The following is a 17231-nucleotide window of genomic DNA, read 5'->3' on the forward strand; positions in this document are numbered from 1 at the left end:
TTACAAGGAGTCTTTAAACATTTTTTTGAAGAATGAAGACAGAGGAAGAAAGGACGTTTCGCCCACATCTATGGCAGGCATCCTCAGAGGTTGTGAGGTATGGAGAAACTAAGCAAGGAAGGTTTTTTATTTATTTATATCTATCTATCTATCTATCTATCTATCTATCTGTGGAAAGTCCAGGGTGAGAGAAGAACTCTTTGTCAGTTGGAGGCCAGTGCGAATGTTGTAGTTAATCACCTTAATTAGCATTGAATAGCTTCGTCTCCTGGCTTCTTCCTGCCTGGGAGCATCCTTTGTTCAGAGTCGTTAGCTGCCCCTGGTTGATTCACACTGGCCAAACAGGGGGAAAAACAAACTGAGGGACAGAATAAAAACAACTTTGTTCTTGTATACTTTGAAATCCTTTTTTTATCTAAATACCACAAGAGGAATAACCCCACTCTGCTTGGGAATAGGGATGCGGAGGAAAGAACTGCAGGAATATCTGAACTACGGCAGAATGAAATAATTGTTAATGTGGGATTTGTGTATTGATAGTGTTTAAATACAATTTGTGTCTTGGTGTGTATTGCATACTGATTGCTTCATCCAGAGTGTACTATAATCTGTAAAGAGTTAATTGCTGAGAAGCTGTGATGACCTTGATGTGTGGCTGGAACTGGGGAGTGTCCAGACACAAGTGTGTGTGCATTACTGATTACATCAGTTCTGTTCTGTTCTGCTGTCTGCTGAGAAGTCAAGTCCTGTGTTTGTCTGCAAGTCTGTTTGTCTTTATTACTGCTTTCAGTAAAACTTGTATATAGTTTTACCATCGTCTCTGATGTCTCTTTGTGCTACGTTCCTCTGACTCCATCCAACTGCTGCTTTGCTGCGTAAATTACTCTGACAATAATTACACTTGAACAATAGTTGGAACAGAAGTGATATTGGAGCCGTTAACATGTTTTTCCCCTCAGTGAACAGTATTTCCTTCATGCAAATATTATTTTAATTGATCATTTGTGAAGAGAGTACGGTTCAGTTCTTTATACATTTTCCTTTTCAATGTGTTGTTGAAGGCTTTCATGGCCGGGATCACAGGGTTGTTGTATGTTTTCCTTTTCCTTTGACTTATCTATCAATCTTCCCCATTTCAGATCCCAGTTCTTCTTAAGTCAGACTGATATGTATTTGTTTCTCCTTTCAAGGATGTAATCTTGGAGCATGAAGTCCACTCTAAATTCAAACCATTTTTTAACTTCCCACTTTCTATGCTCTTTCCAACCCAAGGCCACAGTTGCTTGGGTGGTGACTGCCATATATTTTATAATTTCCACCCAATCCTTAATGTTTTCATTCTTGTCTAGTTTCTGTATGAAGAATTCTTTTTTATTCAACACCAGTTTATACCCTAGCAGTCTCCTGCCAACCTAGCAGTTAGAAAACATGCAAATGTGAGTAGATAAACAGTCATGCCGACCACATGATCTTGGAGGTGTCTACGGACAACGTCGGCTCTTCGCCGGCTCTTCGGCTTAGAAATGGAGATGAGCACCAACCCCCAGAGTCGGTCATGACTGGACTTAACGTCAGGGGAAAACCTTTACCTTTACCTTATGCCCTATTAATGCTTCCCATTCCTTCTTTGTTTTTCTACTTTGTCACATTCCCACCACGTATGCATACAGAAAACAATTTTTCCACATCTGCGCCAACACAATTGTTGCACTCTGGCCTGAAATCACCTTTGCACCCAGCACTACAAGAGTCCAGTAGTATTAACTAAACAGTTTATTAAAGAAAGCAGTTATAAAAAGGTAAAAGGCAATCTTCAAAAAGCAATAGAAAAGGGGCTTTCAAAAAGCAATATTTCAAATTTCAAAGTTCTGCCCGAAAGTGACAAGGTATATCGAAAAACCAGGAATCAAAACATAGGAATAAATCCACAAACAGAAACTACAATAGAGTCTCACTTATCCAACATTCGCTGTTCAATGTTCTGGATTATCCAATGCAGTCTGCCTCCTGCCCGGATCCACAGCTGTTTCTCTAGGCAGCAAGGACTGAACTTTTTATGCATTTAATTTCCAACAATGTTGTTACTGAACGTTCCTTTTATGCAATTCATTACAGGAGATTGGGATGCTAAAGTGGGCAGTCAAATGACAACCGGGATCACAGGCAAGCATGGTCTGGGACAACAAAATGAATCAGGACGTAGGCTGATAGAATTTTGCCAGGAAAACTCACTGTGCATAACAAATACTCTCTTCCAACAACCTAAAAGACGGCTTTACACATGGACTTCACCAGATGGTCAACACCGAAATCAGATTGACTACATCCTTTGCAGCCAAAAGTGACGGACATCTATCCAGTCAGTGAAAACAAGACCTGGAGCTGACTGTAGTTCAGATCATGAACTTCTTATTGCACAATTTAGAATCAAACTAAAGAGAATGGGGGAAAATACACAGACCAATTAGATATTAGATAAATAGAGTCCCAGAAGAACTATGGACAGAAGTTCACAACATTGTTCAGGAGGCGGCAACAAAGTACATCCCAAAGAAAAAGAAAATCAAGAAGGCAAGATGGTTGTCTGCTGAGACACTGGAAGTAGCCCAAGAAAGAAGGAAGGCGAAAGGAAACAGTGATAGCGGGAGCTATACCCAATTAAATGCACAATTCCAGAGGTTAGCCAGGAGAGACAAGGAACTATTTTTAAACACGCAATGCAAGGAAATAGAGGAAGACAATAGAATAGGACAGACAAGAAGCCTCTTCCAGAAAATCAGAAACATCAGAGGCAAATTTCAGGCAAAAATGGGCATGATCAAAAACAAAGATGGCAGAGACCTAACAGAAGCTGAAGAGATCAAGAAAAGGTGGCGAGAAAATACAGAAGATCTGTCTAGGAAGGATAATAATATAGAGGATAGCTTTGATTGTGTGATGAGTGAACTAGAACCAGACATCCTGAGGAGTGAGGTTGAATGGGCCTTAAGAAGCATTGCTAACAACAAGGCAGCAGGAGACGACGGGATCCCAGCTGAGTTGTTTAAAATCTTGGAAGATGATGCTGTCAAGGTGATGCATGCCATATGCCAGCAAATATGGAAAACACAAGAATGACCATCAGATTGGAAAAAATCAATTTATATCCCCATACCCAAAAAGGGAAACGCTAAAGAATGCTCAAACTTCCATACAGTGGCACTTATTTCCCATGCCAGTAAGGTAATGCTCACGATCCTGCAAGGCAGACTCAAGCAATACATGGAGCGAGAGCTGCCAGATGTCCAAGCTGGGTTCAGAAAAGGCAGAGGAACCAGAGACCAAATTGCCAATATCTGCTGGATAATGGAGGAAGCCAGGGAGTTTCAGAAAAACATCTACTTCTGCTTCATTGACTATTCTAAAGCCTTCGACTGTGTGGATCATAATAAACTATAGCATGTTCTTGGTGGTATGGGGATACCAAGTCACCTTGTCTGTCTCCTGAGAAATCTGTATAAAGACCAAGTGGCCACAGTCAGAACAGACCACGGAACAACAGAATGGTTCAAGATTGGGAAAGGAGTGCGGCAGGGCTGCATACTTTCACCCTCCCTATTCAACTTGTATGCAGAACACATCATGTGACGTGCGGGGCTTGAGGAATCCAAGGTCGGAGTTAAAATTGCTGGAAGAAACATTAACAACCTTAGATATGCAGACGGTACCACTCTGATGGCCGAACGTGAGGAGGAGCTGAGGAGCCTTATCGCCAAGGTGAAAGAAGGAAGTGCAAAAGGTGGGTTGTAGTTAAACGTCAAGAAAACCAAGATCATGGCAACTACACTTATTGATAACTGGCAAATAGAAGGAGAAAATGTGGAGGCAGTGACAGACTTTATATTTCTAGGCGCGAAGATCACTGCAGATGCAGACTGCAGCCAGGAAATCAGAAGACGTTTACTTCTTGGGAGGAGAGCAATGGTCAACCTTGACAAAATAGTGAAGAGCAGAGACATCACACTGGCAACGAAGGTCCGCATAGTCAAAGCAATGGTATTTCCCATAGTAACCTATGGATGCGAGAGCTGGACCATAAGGAAGGCTGAGTGAAGGAAGAGAGACTCTTTCGAACTCTGGTGCTGGAGGAAAATCCTGAGAGTGCCTTGGACCGCAAGAAGATCCAACCAGTCCATCCTCCAGGAAATAGTGCCCGACCGTTCCCTGGAGGGAAGGATACTAGAGGCAAAGATGAAGTATTTTGGCTACATCATGAGAAGACAGGAAAGCTTGGGAAAGATCATGATTCTGGGGAAAATGGAAGGAAAAAGGAGGAGAGGCCAACCAAGGGCAAGGTGGATGGACGGTATCCTTGTAGTGACTGGCATGAACTTGAAGGAACTGGGGGTGGCGACGGCCGACAGGGAGCTCTGGCATGGACTGGTCCATGAAGTCACGAAGAGTCAGAAACGACTGTGTGAATGAAGAAGAGGAAGAGTAGCTAGAATGCAGCCATGTAGTTTTAGGATGATACAGCATACTCTTAGTTAACTGGAACTCAAACAACTGGAATTCTCAAGCAACTTGTGGCTCTTGACATGGGATAACAGGCCGCATTTCGCACGGAAGGTCTTTCCGCATTCTGAACATTTAAACCGTTTCCGTCCTGTGTGGGTCCGTTGGTGCCGCACCAGGTCTGAGTTATAGGTGAATGACTTGCTGCAGTTCGAACACTCATATGGCTTCTTCCTGGTGTGGATCAGGTTGTGCCTCAAGAGGTCTGAGTTCTTGATGAATGACTTGCCGCAATCGGAGCACTCAAATGGCTTCTTCCTGGTGTGGATCAGGTTGTGCCTCAAGAGGTCTGAGTTCTTGGTGAATGACTTGCCGCAGTCCGAGCACTCAAATGGCTTCTTCCCGGTGTGGATCCAGTTATGCCTCACCAGGTCCGAGTTCTTGGTGAACGACTTGCCGCAGTCTGTGCACTTGAATGATTTCTTCCTGGTGTGCATCCTTTTGTGCCTCACCAGGTCCCAGTTCTTGGTGAACGACTTGCTGCACAGAGGGCACTCAAATGACTTCTTCCTGGTGTGGATCCTTTTATGCCTCTTCAGGTCCCAGTTCTTGGTGAATGACTTGCCGCAGTCCGAGCACTCATATGGCTTCTTCCCGGTGTGGATCCAGTTATGCCTCACCAGGTCCGAGTTCCTGGTGAACGACTTTCCACAATCTGAGCACTCAAACAGCTTCTTTCTGGTGTGGATACAGTTGTGCTTCACGAGGTCTGAATTATTGGTGAACGACATGCCACAGTCCGAGCACTCAAATGGCTTCTCCTCAGTGTGGATCCGGTTGTGTTGTTTGAGGTTGTACTTCATCTGGAAATGTTTCCCGTCGTATGAGTACTCATGTGGTTTTTCTCCGTGGTGGATATTATGATGCCGAAAGAGGCAGTTCTTGGAGCTGAAGGATTTGCCGCAATCTAAGCATCCGTACAGTTTCTCCCCTGTTTGGGATTGGCGGTGCCTAACAAGATTGCTCTTCATTCGGAAGGATTTGCCACAGTCTGAGCATTTGAATGGTTTCTCTTCTGCACGGGTTCTATTGAGGATCACCAAACTTTCTTTGTTTTTACTCAGGCTCCCCATTTTTTCCTTGGTTAGGATTTCATTTAATTCTCGATAGCTTACTCTGCTAGGAACAGACAAATCAACTCCTGCCTTCTGATTGCTTTCAGAGTGCCCTCTTGCTCCACATAAACCATAAGCAGCTTTAGCTTGCTTGCAGTAAATGACTTCTTTCTCTATGATGTTCTCTCCTAGTATCTCACAGTCTTCTTGCTCGGGACCTTCTTGTATGTGACTTTTTTCCTTCAACAAACAGCGTTGACCTGGAGGAAGAAGAAAAAATTGCTAACATATACGACAAACCTTGTGCGAGATGGAAATGTTAAGTTTCTGGAAACATTATTATTATCATCATCATCATCATCTATGGGGAAAACATTTTTGGACTTCATATCTATATATATAAAAGGGTAATGAAATTTCGGCCTAGGACAAAACAACAAAACTACACATCCCAGAAACACTAAACTTGGCAGCACAACCCCTCATCCATGCCTCTACGTTCATACAACAAAAAGAAAAGAAAAATAAAGTCCTAATTAGAGGGAGATGAATAATTGTTTTTATCCAATTGCTGCCAGTTAGAAGGCTAAGCTCCACCCACTTGGTCTCCTAGCAACCCACTCAGCCCAGGGGACAGGCAGAGTTAGGCCTCACTTAGGCCTCTTCCACACTGCCTATAAAATACAAATTATCTGATTTTAACTGGATTATATGACAGTGCAGACTCAAGGCCCTTCCACACAGCTATATAACTCATTTATAATCTTATATTATTTGCTTTGAACTGAATTATCTTGATTCCACACTGCCATATAATCCACTTCAGTGTGCATTTTATACAGCTGTGTAGAAGGGGCCTCATATAATCCAGTTCTAAGCAGATAATATAAGATACTTTATTTCCCATACCACCATACTTCGCCACAGCAACACGTGGCCGGGCACAGTTAGTGTATATATAAAACCATGGATAATAGGAAACTTCATTGAAATAAAATAATATTTCAGCCCATGAATATTATAGAGTCACACTGGAGGAATTAAAAAATGCCTAGAGAGCACTTTTTTGTAGGATGTGAATAAATGAAACTGCAGTTACCGGTCTCACAGATACAGGGGTCATACCATAGTATTGACGGATGACATATATAATATTGACGTATTTTAGGACATTCACATAAAGAAAAGAGCACGATTTTTTTTTTCGTGTCAGGAGCAACTTGAGTCGCTTCTGGAGTGAGAGAATTGGCCATCTGCAAGGACGTTGCCCAGGGGACGCCCGGATGTTTTTTGATGTTTTACCATCCTCCTCCTCATCATCATCATTTAATTACTTATTAATCACCCTCCATCCAAGATGCTCTAGGTGATTTACAAGATAAAATTGTAAGGGATAAAAACATACATACAAATATTGATAAAATTAACACAGATCAAAAGCCAGGTCTTGAGTGCTAGGGTAAAAGGCCCTAACTCAGGCATGGCTCTCATATAGAGCGGCCTTGTGGGAGGCTTCTCTCATGTCCCCTCATGGAGCTGGAGCTGTCAGAGGGAGCTCATCCACACTCTCCCCAGGTGGGATTTGAACCTGGCAGCTTTCAGGTCAGCAACCCAACCTTCAAGTCACAAGGCTTTAGTCCACTACGCCATCAGGGGCTCCTAAGAGCACGATGTTCTTGTACCTTCAATGAGTTTTGTGGAATTTCAGCAAGTGTAGCTTTGAATTCTACCCTCACTTGCTGAAACCACACTGCTCTACAAGGTACAAAAGTGTTGGATTAGGACTCTCAAGATCTGGGTTAGTGTTGTAGCCTGGTCACAATCTGAGTGCTCGGAGGATAAGGAAGGGGATGCTGGGATGGAGTCTGAGGAAGATGGAAGCGGCTAAAGAGAGTTGTTATGGAATCTCCAGACAGTTCCCAGGTGACTGGAGAAAGCGATATCAGTTCTCATGGGAATCTGCTGGAGTTCCAGTCTGAAAAGAATGTGGGAGATGAATGCTTTTCCGGATCAAGGTGTCTTGAACTTTGCAAGCAAAGTATAACACAGGCAAAGTGTAAAACTCAGACTCAGTTATCTCAGTGGCTTAGAAATAAGGAGAGGAAAGCAGGTGTGTGAGGAGTGATATCATGGGAGGGACTGGGGCCTTTTAAGTGGACTGGCAGGTTGGACTGGATGGCCCTTGTTGTCTTTTCTAATTCTATTATTCTATGACCATAGAATCAAATCTGCACATATTAGACCCACCAAAAATAGAGGGACGATTGTACTTTACTGCTTTAGGTGAAGTAGCAAATTGTACTCTGGGGACCCAACCAAGTCAATACTCACCCACCAAGCTGGCACTTCCTTCACCCCCTTCCTTCACTATATTCCAGATCTTCGTTTGCGGATTCTCCAAAATGTTCTTCCTGCCACTTGAGAAACTCACATCCACCTCCTGGCAGAGTCCAGGACCCTGAAAAAACAAGGATCATATGAGTTTGAAATGGAGCCCCGGTGGCAAAGTGTGTTAAAGCACTGAGCTGCTGAACTTGCAGGCCGAAAGGTCGCAGGCTCAAATCCCAGGAGCGGAGTGAGCGCCCGCTGTTAGCTCCAGCTTCTGCCAACCTAGCAGTTTGAAAACATGCCAATGTGAGTAGATCAATAGGTACTGCTCTGTCGGGAAGGTAACAGCGCTCCATGCAGTCATGCCAGCCACATGACCTTGGAGGTGTCTACGGACAACGCCGGCTCTTTGGCTTAGAAATGGAGATGAGCACCAACCCCCAGAGTCAGACATGACTGGACTTAACGTCAGGGGAAGCCTTTACCTTTTTATGAGTTTGAAATCTCAATATATTTTCTGTTGCCCAAATGTTTGGGCAACAGAAAATGAAAACAGAGGACAAAGATATCACAGGTTGAATTCCCCTTATGTGAAATACTTGGGATGGAAGTATTCTGGGTTTTCTTTCCAGATTTTAGTATACCAGAATATGCATATACAAGTACATAGTGAATGGGGAATTGGGGTAAAGGAGGCTAGTTACATGTTCAGCATCTAATGAACATATAAGTGATCCTCAAGGGTTATCAATACACATTGCACTCTTTTAACAAAGTACATGAAAAAGGGCATTTTTTCATTGTCTCTGGACTGGATACAGTTGGAAGACAGTTGTAGTCACTCCCACTTTGTCTTCATAGTATTTTATTATACTGTTTTAAATGTATTTATTGGATTGTTTTAAATTGATGGTTTTAATTGCTATGTTTTATTTTTCTACTGTATTGTGAGCCGCCCTGAGTCCCTTTGGGTGAGAAGGGCGGCATATAAATGATGGAAATAAATAAATAAATAAATAGCCATTTCCAGGGCCTCCACCCTCTGCATGCCATTATTGGTTGAGTGGAAGATGAAAATGGAAGTGTCCAGGACATCTGCTTTTTGCAATCCTCTCTGAGTTTGCTTTCTTCCGAGCTTCTTGAGAAAAAAAGGTCAGCAGCTGCTGGATATGTGACTAGCCCCCTTTCCCCAAAATTGGAATTGGGCTCCAGGTGGCAAAAAGCTCTGTTTTTTCCCCCCAGCATTTTGAGTTTTCCAGATAAGGAAAACACATCATGTTCAAGACAGTCTGAACACTGAAATCTTCAGGAAAGGTACATATATATATTTATATGCATTACTAACTTACAGTGAAACAGAACACAAAACAGTGAACATTTTACAACCACCCCACCACCAAGGCCTGAACAAGTATCATTTCATTTACCATAAAATTTATAATTCAACCATCAAATCTATTAATTCCCCCCCTGAACACCCTCATAGGAAAGGTTTTTTAAAGTTTCCACATCTTCACAAATGACAACAGGAGAGAGGGCATTCTGAGAAGCTGCCCCTCTTATCCACGTTTTCCTGTTTCCAAAGTAAGTGCAGGAACAAATTCCCAATGTAAATGAGAAGTCATACTGTAAACAGTAACATTTTTAATTTATAAGTTACTTTGAAACCCCATCTTGGAGGAGACAGTAGGGCATTATTATTATTATTAATGCTTAATTTTCCTCAAAGTCTAGTTCTCCAGATGGTTTTGACATAAATTCCCAGAAGTCTACTGTCTTGACTAATGATTCTGGGAGCTGAAGAACAAAATACATGATAAACCAGAGTTCATGGACCACTGCTCTACAACATACAGGATAGCTCAGCTTCCTGGGATCTTACTCCTTGCCTCCAGACATGGATACACTAGGAACTAGAAACCAGACTCACCTGCTCTTCCGAACTACCACGTTCATGCTGCGTTCGCAGAAATTCCTTCACCAGAACCACCGCTTGGGCACAGGTCTCGGGGCTGTGCTCCTTCATCCGGTCTTGTATCTCCTGGGGCAGGATGGCTATGAATTGCTCCAGGATCACCAGCTCCAGGATCTCCACCTTGGTGTGCTTCTCGGGCTTCAGCCATTGACAGCAAAGCTTCCAGAGCTGGACATAAACAAGGAGCGGGTCCATGGCTTCAGGATAGCTGAACTGCCTGAAGCGGCGGCGAGAGACCCCTGCGCTTGGGGGTTCTGTTTCCTCATCGATCGATTTCTCTCTCAGATGCAACAAGCCTTGTGTAAGCTGAATCTTTTCACTGAAGCTCCGGAGATACCTGTCTCTAGCCTCTTTGGGTCCCATGGAAGAGGACTTTTCGGACTTATCATCCTCAGACACAGCTGTTTCTGGCACCTGTGGTTTGCTTGTGTGGGATGGAGAAGGCTCCATTGCCTTGAGAAAGGCTTGCCACTGGGCTTCCCACACCTGCTCAGGTTTGGGGTCCAATATGTCCTCTTCGAATTTCACTACCAATCCCTGCTCTAACAAAGCCTGGAGCTGGGGACCCGAAGCTGAAAACTCTCCTTCCATATTTTCTGCCATCTCTCGTCTCATGGAGAGGGTCCAAAATCAGCCCAGCCCTTTTGTTGAGCCGCTTCGCAAATATGGCACCGGCAAGGTGGCTTTGGGTTTGCAAGGCACGGCCAGAAGGACAAAGCAAACCTTGTGATGATTGGATGAAGGTAAAACAGATCCCACCTAAGAGAAAAAAATAGGAAGGGGAGTTAAAGAACTGAGGAATGAAAAGGAAGGAAAACTGCCATTTCTAGATGTTCTGGTCATCCGCAAACCCAATCAACAATTGGGCCACACAGTTTACAGAAAATCTACACACACAGATAGATACCTTCATAAAAACTCAAGTCAAAAAAGAAGCACAATCAAAGCCCTGACAGACCGTGCACAAAGAATCTGTGAACCTCACCTCCTCCAAGGTGAACTAAACCACCTAAACTGGGCTCTCCAGGCCAATGGAGACTCCACCACAGACATCAGAAGAGCTGCAAGGCCAAGAACAAGCCATGAGAGGAAAGACAAAGATCCACCCAGAGGAAAGGTGTTCTTACCATACATCAAGGGAACCACTGACCACATAGGGAAGCTGATGAAGACACACAACCTATAAACTATCTACAGACCCACAAAGAAAATCCAACAAATGCTACGATCAGCGAAAGACAAGAGGGATCCTCTCTCCTCTGCAGGAGTCTACCGGATACCATGCAGCTGTGGACAAGTCTACTTAGGGACCACCAAACGCAGCATTGCCCAAGCACGAGTCAAAGAACATGAAAGGCACTGCAGACTAACTTAACCAGAGAAATCAGCCATAGCAGAGCACTTGATGAACCAACCTGGACACAGTATTATCTGAGAACACAGAAATGCTTGACCACTCCAACAACTATCATGCCAGGTCACACTGAGAAGCCATTGAAATCCACAAGCATGTGGACACCTTCATCAGAAAGGAGGAAACAATGAATATGAACAAAATCTGGCTACCAGTATTTAAAAACTCAAAAATCAGAACAGTAAATAAGAAGCAACACCCTGAAAACTGAGGAGTTCCAGACATGAATCAACCAGGGGCAGCTAACGACTCTGAACAAAGGATGCCCCCAGGTAGGAAGAAGCCAAGAGATAAAACTATTCAATGCTAATTAAGGTGATTAACTACAACATTCACACTGGCCTCCAACTGACAAGAGCATCTCTCACCTTGGACTTTCCACAGATATATATAAACCTTCCTTGCTTAGTTTCTCCATACCTCACAACCTCTGAGGATGCCTGCCATAGATGTGGGTGAAACGTCAGGATAGAATACTTCTGGAACAAGGCCATACAGCCCGGAAAACATACAACAATCCTGTGATCCTGGTCATGAAAGCCTTCGACAACACATTGAACTGAGGAACATTTCCAGGGAATGTAAATACATCAGGCCCTCCGCTTTTGAGGAGGTTAGGGATACAGGACCTGTTTCTTTGGGTCACTGATCCAGAAAATTGCATTGGACAGACTGCATCAATTCTAGTTTCTCAGAGATGGTTATCATGGTTTTCTATAGGGGAGCCAATGACAGCTGGTAGATGCCCTGTTCAGGATCTCAAAAACTAGAGCTGATAGGGGACATAGACTGGTGCCGTTTTTGGAATAAGCACGTCAAATATTCCCAGAAACAGGTCTAAAGTTTGAGGCACCGAAATGTGTGTTGCCCAGTGAAAATGGGGAGCGTTTTTTTACTTTTTATTGCTGAGTAGAAAATGGAATTTCACCAGGCACTGTGTGTCACACAACCACGCAATTCAACACAATTGGGATTCATCCTCAAACTGTTCAAGTCTGCAGCCCTCAATGAGAAGCAGCTAGATAACATTAAGCAATGCTGAGGGAATCCCCCACTCCCCAATTCCTGAATGCCTGTAGTAGTTGTAGTAGTAGTACAGTAGAATTTCACTTATCCAACATAAACAGGCTGGCAGAACGTTGGATAAGCAAATATGTTGGATAATAAGAAAGGATTAAGGAAAAGCCTATTAAACATCAAATTAGGTTATGATTTTACAAATTAAGCACCAAAACATCATGTTATACAGCAAATATGACAGAAAAAGTAGTTCAATACGCAGTAATGCTATGTAGTAATTACTGTATTTATGAATTTAGCACCAAAATATCACGATGTATTGAAAACATTGACTACAAATGCGATGGATAATCCAGAACGTTGGATAAGAGAGTGTTGGATAAGTGAGACTCTACTGTAGTTGTTTTCTCTCACTCTCTACCTTTCTCCTCCCATCCTAATTGATGATGTCGAATGGAAGCCTACAGGATGCAGGTTTCTTTTTGTTTTAAGACCTTGTGGTCATTAATTCCTTTTTTCATCTTCTTTTCATCCAGTCCCCTTCCACACAGCTGAATAAAATCCCACATTATCTGCTTTGAACTGGAATATATGGCAACGTGGACTCAGATAACCCAGTTCAAAGAAGCCCCCAGTGGCACAGTGGGTTAAACCCTTGTGCTGACCTGAAGGTTGCCAGTTCAAATCCAACCTGGAGAGCGCGCGGATGAGCTCCCTCTATCAACTCCAGCACCATGCAGAAAAGCCTCCCACAAGGATGGTAAAAACATCGAAACATGCGTGTGTCCCCTGGGCAACATCCTTGCGGATGACCAATCCTCTTACACCAGAAACAACTTGCAGTTTCTCAGGTCGCTCCTGACGTGAAAAAAAGTTCAAAGCAGATATCATGGGATTTCCTGTCTTGATATTCTGGGTTGTCTGGCTGTGTGGGATTGATTACAATATTCACACTTTTTCCCAACATCAACGTACATCATTCATAAGAACATCAGCCCTGGCCTTGTCTTACTCAACTGCTGAGTACGCCTGTCCTGTCTGGCACAAGTCTGCCCATGCGAAGCAGGTGGACATAGCACTGAATGAAACATGCAGAATAATCACAGGATGCCTTAAACCTACACCTGTTGATAAACTCTACAAGTTAGCTGGCATTGCCCCTCCTGATGAGTGACGGGAAGTTGCTGCCAACGGTGAGAGAAAAAAGGTCGAACATTGTGAAAGCCACCCACTGCATGACTATCAGCCCCCTCCCAGTAGACTCAAATCAAGGAAAAGCTTCATGAGAACCACCACTCCTCTTGATGTTCCTCCAGCAACAGCAGGAGTATCCCTCTGGGTACCAAAACCTGGCAATTCCAACTGGATGGCCCCCCACGAGGGTCTTCCTTCCGGGGCAAACCAAGAATGGGCCACTTGGAAGTCCCTAAACAGACTGAGAAGCGGAGTGGGCAGATCAAAAGACAACCTGGCAAGATGGCACTACCTGGAGGAATCGCCCACCTTGTGTGGCTGTGGAGAAGAACAAACAACTCCGCATCTGTATGCTTGCCCACAATGTCCTGCCTCATGTATGGAAAATGCGGTTGTTGTTGCCTGCTTTTCCTCTAAAACTATTTAGCTGCTTGTGATTCTTTTATTTTATCACTTTTAAATTTATTTGTTATGCAATGTTTTTGACACAAAATAAAAACTTGTTTCCAACAGACAAGAGTCATTTCTCCCACGCTGGACATTCCACAGATATATAAACACCACTTGTTTAGTTTCCAACAGACCTCACAACCTCTGAGGATGCTTGCCATAGATGTGGGCGAAATGTCAGGAGAGAATGCTCTGGAACATGGATTTTCTGTCTTGATACTCTGGGTTATATGGCTGTGTGGGATTAATTACAATATCCACACTTGTTTCCAACCGACAAGAGTTCTTTCTCCCACCCTGGACATTCCACAGATATATAAACACCATTTGCCTAGTTTCCAACAGACCTCACAACCTCTGAGGATGCTTGCCATAGATGTGGGCGAAAGGTCAGGAGAGAATGCTTCTGGAACATGGCCAGACAGCCTGGAAAAGTCTCAGAAGGCTTGAACTCTGCATCTTTGCCCTCTTAAGCAAGAATCCCTTTACAATCTCACCACTACTAATTCTGCATGCTGTGAGCTAAATTGCTCTGTTAAGTATTCTGTTTTGTATTTTTAAATACTCTGCTATTTAGAGGAATTTCCCTAATAGTAACAAGCAGTGATTGCTACAATCCCATCTTCTATCACCTATTATTGTTCTTTCTCCTTTTCAGGTTATCCAAATTTCAAATGACACAGAGGTTCCTGCCACTCAAAAATTCCGCACAGTTTGAATTAATCTAGAGAAATGCTTGTTTTCTTGCAAACAATCCTGACACTGTATCATCATCCTGGGTTGCTGTGAGTTTTCCGGGCTGTATGGCCATGTTGCAGAAGCATTCTCTCCTGATGTTTTGCCCACATCTATGGCAGGCACCATCAGAGGTTGTGAGGTCTGTTGGAAACTAGGCAAGTGGGGTTTACAATAGAGTCTCGCTTATCCAACGTAAACGGTCCGGTAGAACATTGGATAAGCGAATATGTTGGATAATAAGGAGAGATTAAGGAAAAGCCTATTAAACATCAAATTAGGTTATGATTTTACAAATTAAGGACCAAAACATCATGTTACACAACACATTTTTACAGAAAAAGTAGTTCAATACACAGTAATGCTACGTATGTAGTAATTACTGTATTTACGAATTTAGCACCAAAATATCATGATGTATTTAAAACATTGACTACAAAAATGCGTTGGGATAATCCAGAACGTTGGATAAGTGAGACTCTACTGTATATATCTGTGGATTGCCCATGGTGGGGGAAAGAACTCTTGTTTGCTTGAGGCAGGTGTGAATGTTGTAATTGCACAGCTTGATTAGCTAGTTTCCAACAAACCTCACAACCTCTGAGGATGCCTGCCACAGATGTGGGCAAAATGTCAGGAGAGAATGCTTCTGGAACATGGCCATACAGCCCAGAAAACTCACAGCAACCCAATGATTCCGACCATGAAAACCTTCAACAAAACATATTATCATCCTTTTAAACAGGCTTTTAAACAGAGGCTGGATGGCCATCTGTCAGGGGTGTTTTGATTGTGCGTATCCTGCATGGCAGAGGGTTAGACTAAGGGCCCTTCCACACAGCCATATATTCCAGTTCAAAGCAGACATTGTGGGATTTCTAGCCCTGATATTCTGGGTTATATGGCTGTGTGGAAGGGCCCTAAATGGCCCATGTGGTCTCTCCCTTGACATGAAACAAATCCATGCAAAATAATTTCACCACAAGTGAAACTCTTCCACACAGCCCTACATCCCAGAATATCAAACATTGAAAACATTGACTACAAAAATGGCTTGGATAATCCAGAAGCTTGGATAAGCGAGGCTTGGATTAATGAGACTCTACTGTACTTTTTTTAGATTTACGTGTAGCACATTTTTTCTTTAGTTTTTTTTAATATGCTTAAAATATATCCATTTTTATGGGCAAGCAGAATGAAGAGTGGTAGATGGCATAAGTTCCATATCTCACAAACTAGAGCTGATGGGATACAACTGGTGCCCTTTTTGGAATCAGGGCTAACATTTGAGGCACCAAAAGGTGAAATTGATAATAAAGTTTTTTTTCCCAAGGTCCTTAGCCTTCTCTGCCAAAAGGGTTTTGGTGCCTCCCCATATTACAACTCCCAGCATTGAGTCACCCATAGCAGGATAAAGTGATGCAGATGCACCAGAGGGAAATACCAATGATGCAACAGTTTGCAAAAATGCTGGGTATAGTATTGCTAGTTCTCAACATACTGCATGAGGAGCAACACCTGCTGAAATGCTAGCCATAAAAAGACAAGGATCCCTCTCCAGTTTCCTCTAAGACAGGTAAGCCATCACCCTCAGCCTCTGCTCAGAGAGTGGCAGTCTCTCCCCATCTCCTTCCATGCTTTGCAATTCACTTTAGATGCCCTCCCTGCCCCCCCATGTTTGCAACTCACCAATGGGTCAGATCAGCTCACAGAGCCATGGCACTTCCCAGGGAGCTGCAGGCTTGGCTCCTCTCCTTGCTCTCCTTCCTCCTTCTCCTCCTCTCCTTGCTTGGCCCAGATTTAGTCCTCCCCTCTCTAGGAACCCAGTCCTCCAAGGCTTTTTGCTTTGCCCATTCAAGGGCTTTGTTTTGCCTTGCCTGGGGCAACTATTCATGAAAGAAAGGCCGAGCTTGCCAGGGATGGAGCCACAAGAGACCATGCATCTGCAATGAGCACACCAATAAAGATTTGAGGTTTTAAAAAACGTTATTTCCCCCAATATTGTAGCTGCTTTTAATGTACAGCAGGGGTGCCCAAACTAAGGCCCGGGGGCCGGATGCGGCCCTCCGAGGTCATTTACCTGGCCCCTGCCCTCAGTTTTATAATATAATATATTGTATATACATATAATATTGATAATAATATTATAATGTAATACAATATAAAACTAATAATAATACCATATAATAATATTAATTATATATTCTATATTACATATAATATTACTAATAATGTTACAGCATAGTGGTATAGTTCAATATAGTAATATATAATGCTAATATTGTGCTATGCTAATAATATAATATATTGTATGTACATATAATTTGTAAGCCACTCTGAGTCCCCTTTGGGGTGAGAAGGGTGTGATACAAATATAGTAAATAAGTGCAGTAAATAATAAATAAATAAATAAATTTTAGACTTAGGCTCACCCAAAGTCTGAAATGACTTGAAGGAACACAACAACAACAACAACAACAACAACCCTAATTAACTTGACTATCTC

General features: G+C 43.0%; 1 protein-coding gene across 2 annotated transcripts; it reads right to left on the reverse strand.

Annotated features, from left to right (window-relative positions):
* Window positions 1-1758: 1758 nt before the first annotated feature.
* Window positions 1759-16530, reverse strand: LOC100564442 (zinc finger protein ZFP2). Of its 2 annotated transcripts, XM_016991818.2 has the most exons (4): window positions 16415-16530; window positions 9868-10671; window positions 7941-8067; window positions 1759-5869 (listed from the first exon to the last, which is right to left on the reverse strand). In XM_016991818.2, exons 2-4 carry the CDS (start codon window positions 10525-10527, stop codon window positions 4527-4529), a joined length of 2130 nt encoding a protein of 709 aa, XP_016847307.2. In that variant the 5' UTR covers window positions 10528-10671; window positions 16415-16530; the 3' UTR covers window positions 1759-4526. The 2 variants fall into 2 exon arrangements, with proteins under 2 accessions (XP_016847307.2, XP_003218086.3); XM_003218038.3 differs by lacking the exon at window positions 16415-16530 and having other exon boundaries at window positions 9868-11813.
* Window positions 16531-17231: the final 701 nt, after the last annotated feature.

This window comes from Anolis carolinensis, chromosome 2 (assembly GCF_035594765.1).
Source record: "Anolis carolinensis isolate JA03-04 chromosome 2, rAnoCar3.1.pri, whole genome shotgun sequence".
In the NCBI taxonomy this organism is placed as follows: Eukaryota; Metazoa; Chordata; class Lepidosauria; order Squamata; family Dactyloidae; genus Anolis; species Anolis carolinensis.

Bases quoted from the DNA above. Each gene is read 5' to 3' on its own strand.
- LOC100564442 (XM_016991818.2), bottom strand. From the start codon at position 10,527: ATGAGACGAGAGATGGCAGAAAATATGGAAGGAGAGTTTTCAGCTTCG. The intron at 8,068-9,867 runs GTGAGTCTGGTT...TTGTTTTTTCAG, and splicing joins GTGGTAGTTCGGAAGAGCAG to GGTCCTGGACTCTGCCAGGA. The intron at 5,870-7,940 runs GTGAGTATTGAC...TTCTTCCTCCAG, and splicing joins AGGAAGTGCCAGCTTGGTGG to GTCAACGCTGTTTGTTGAAG.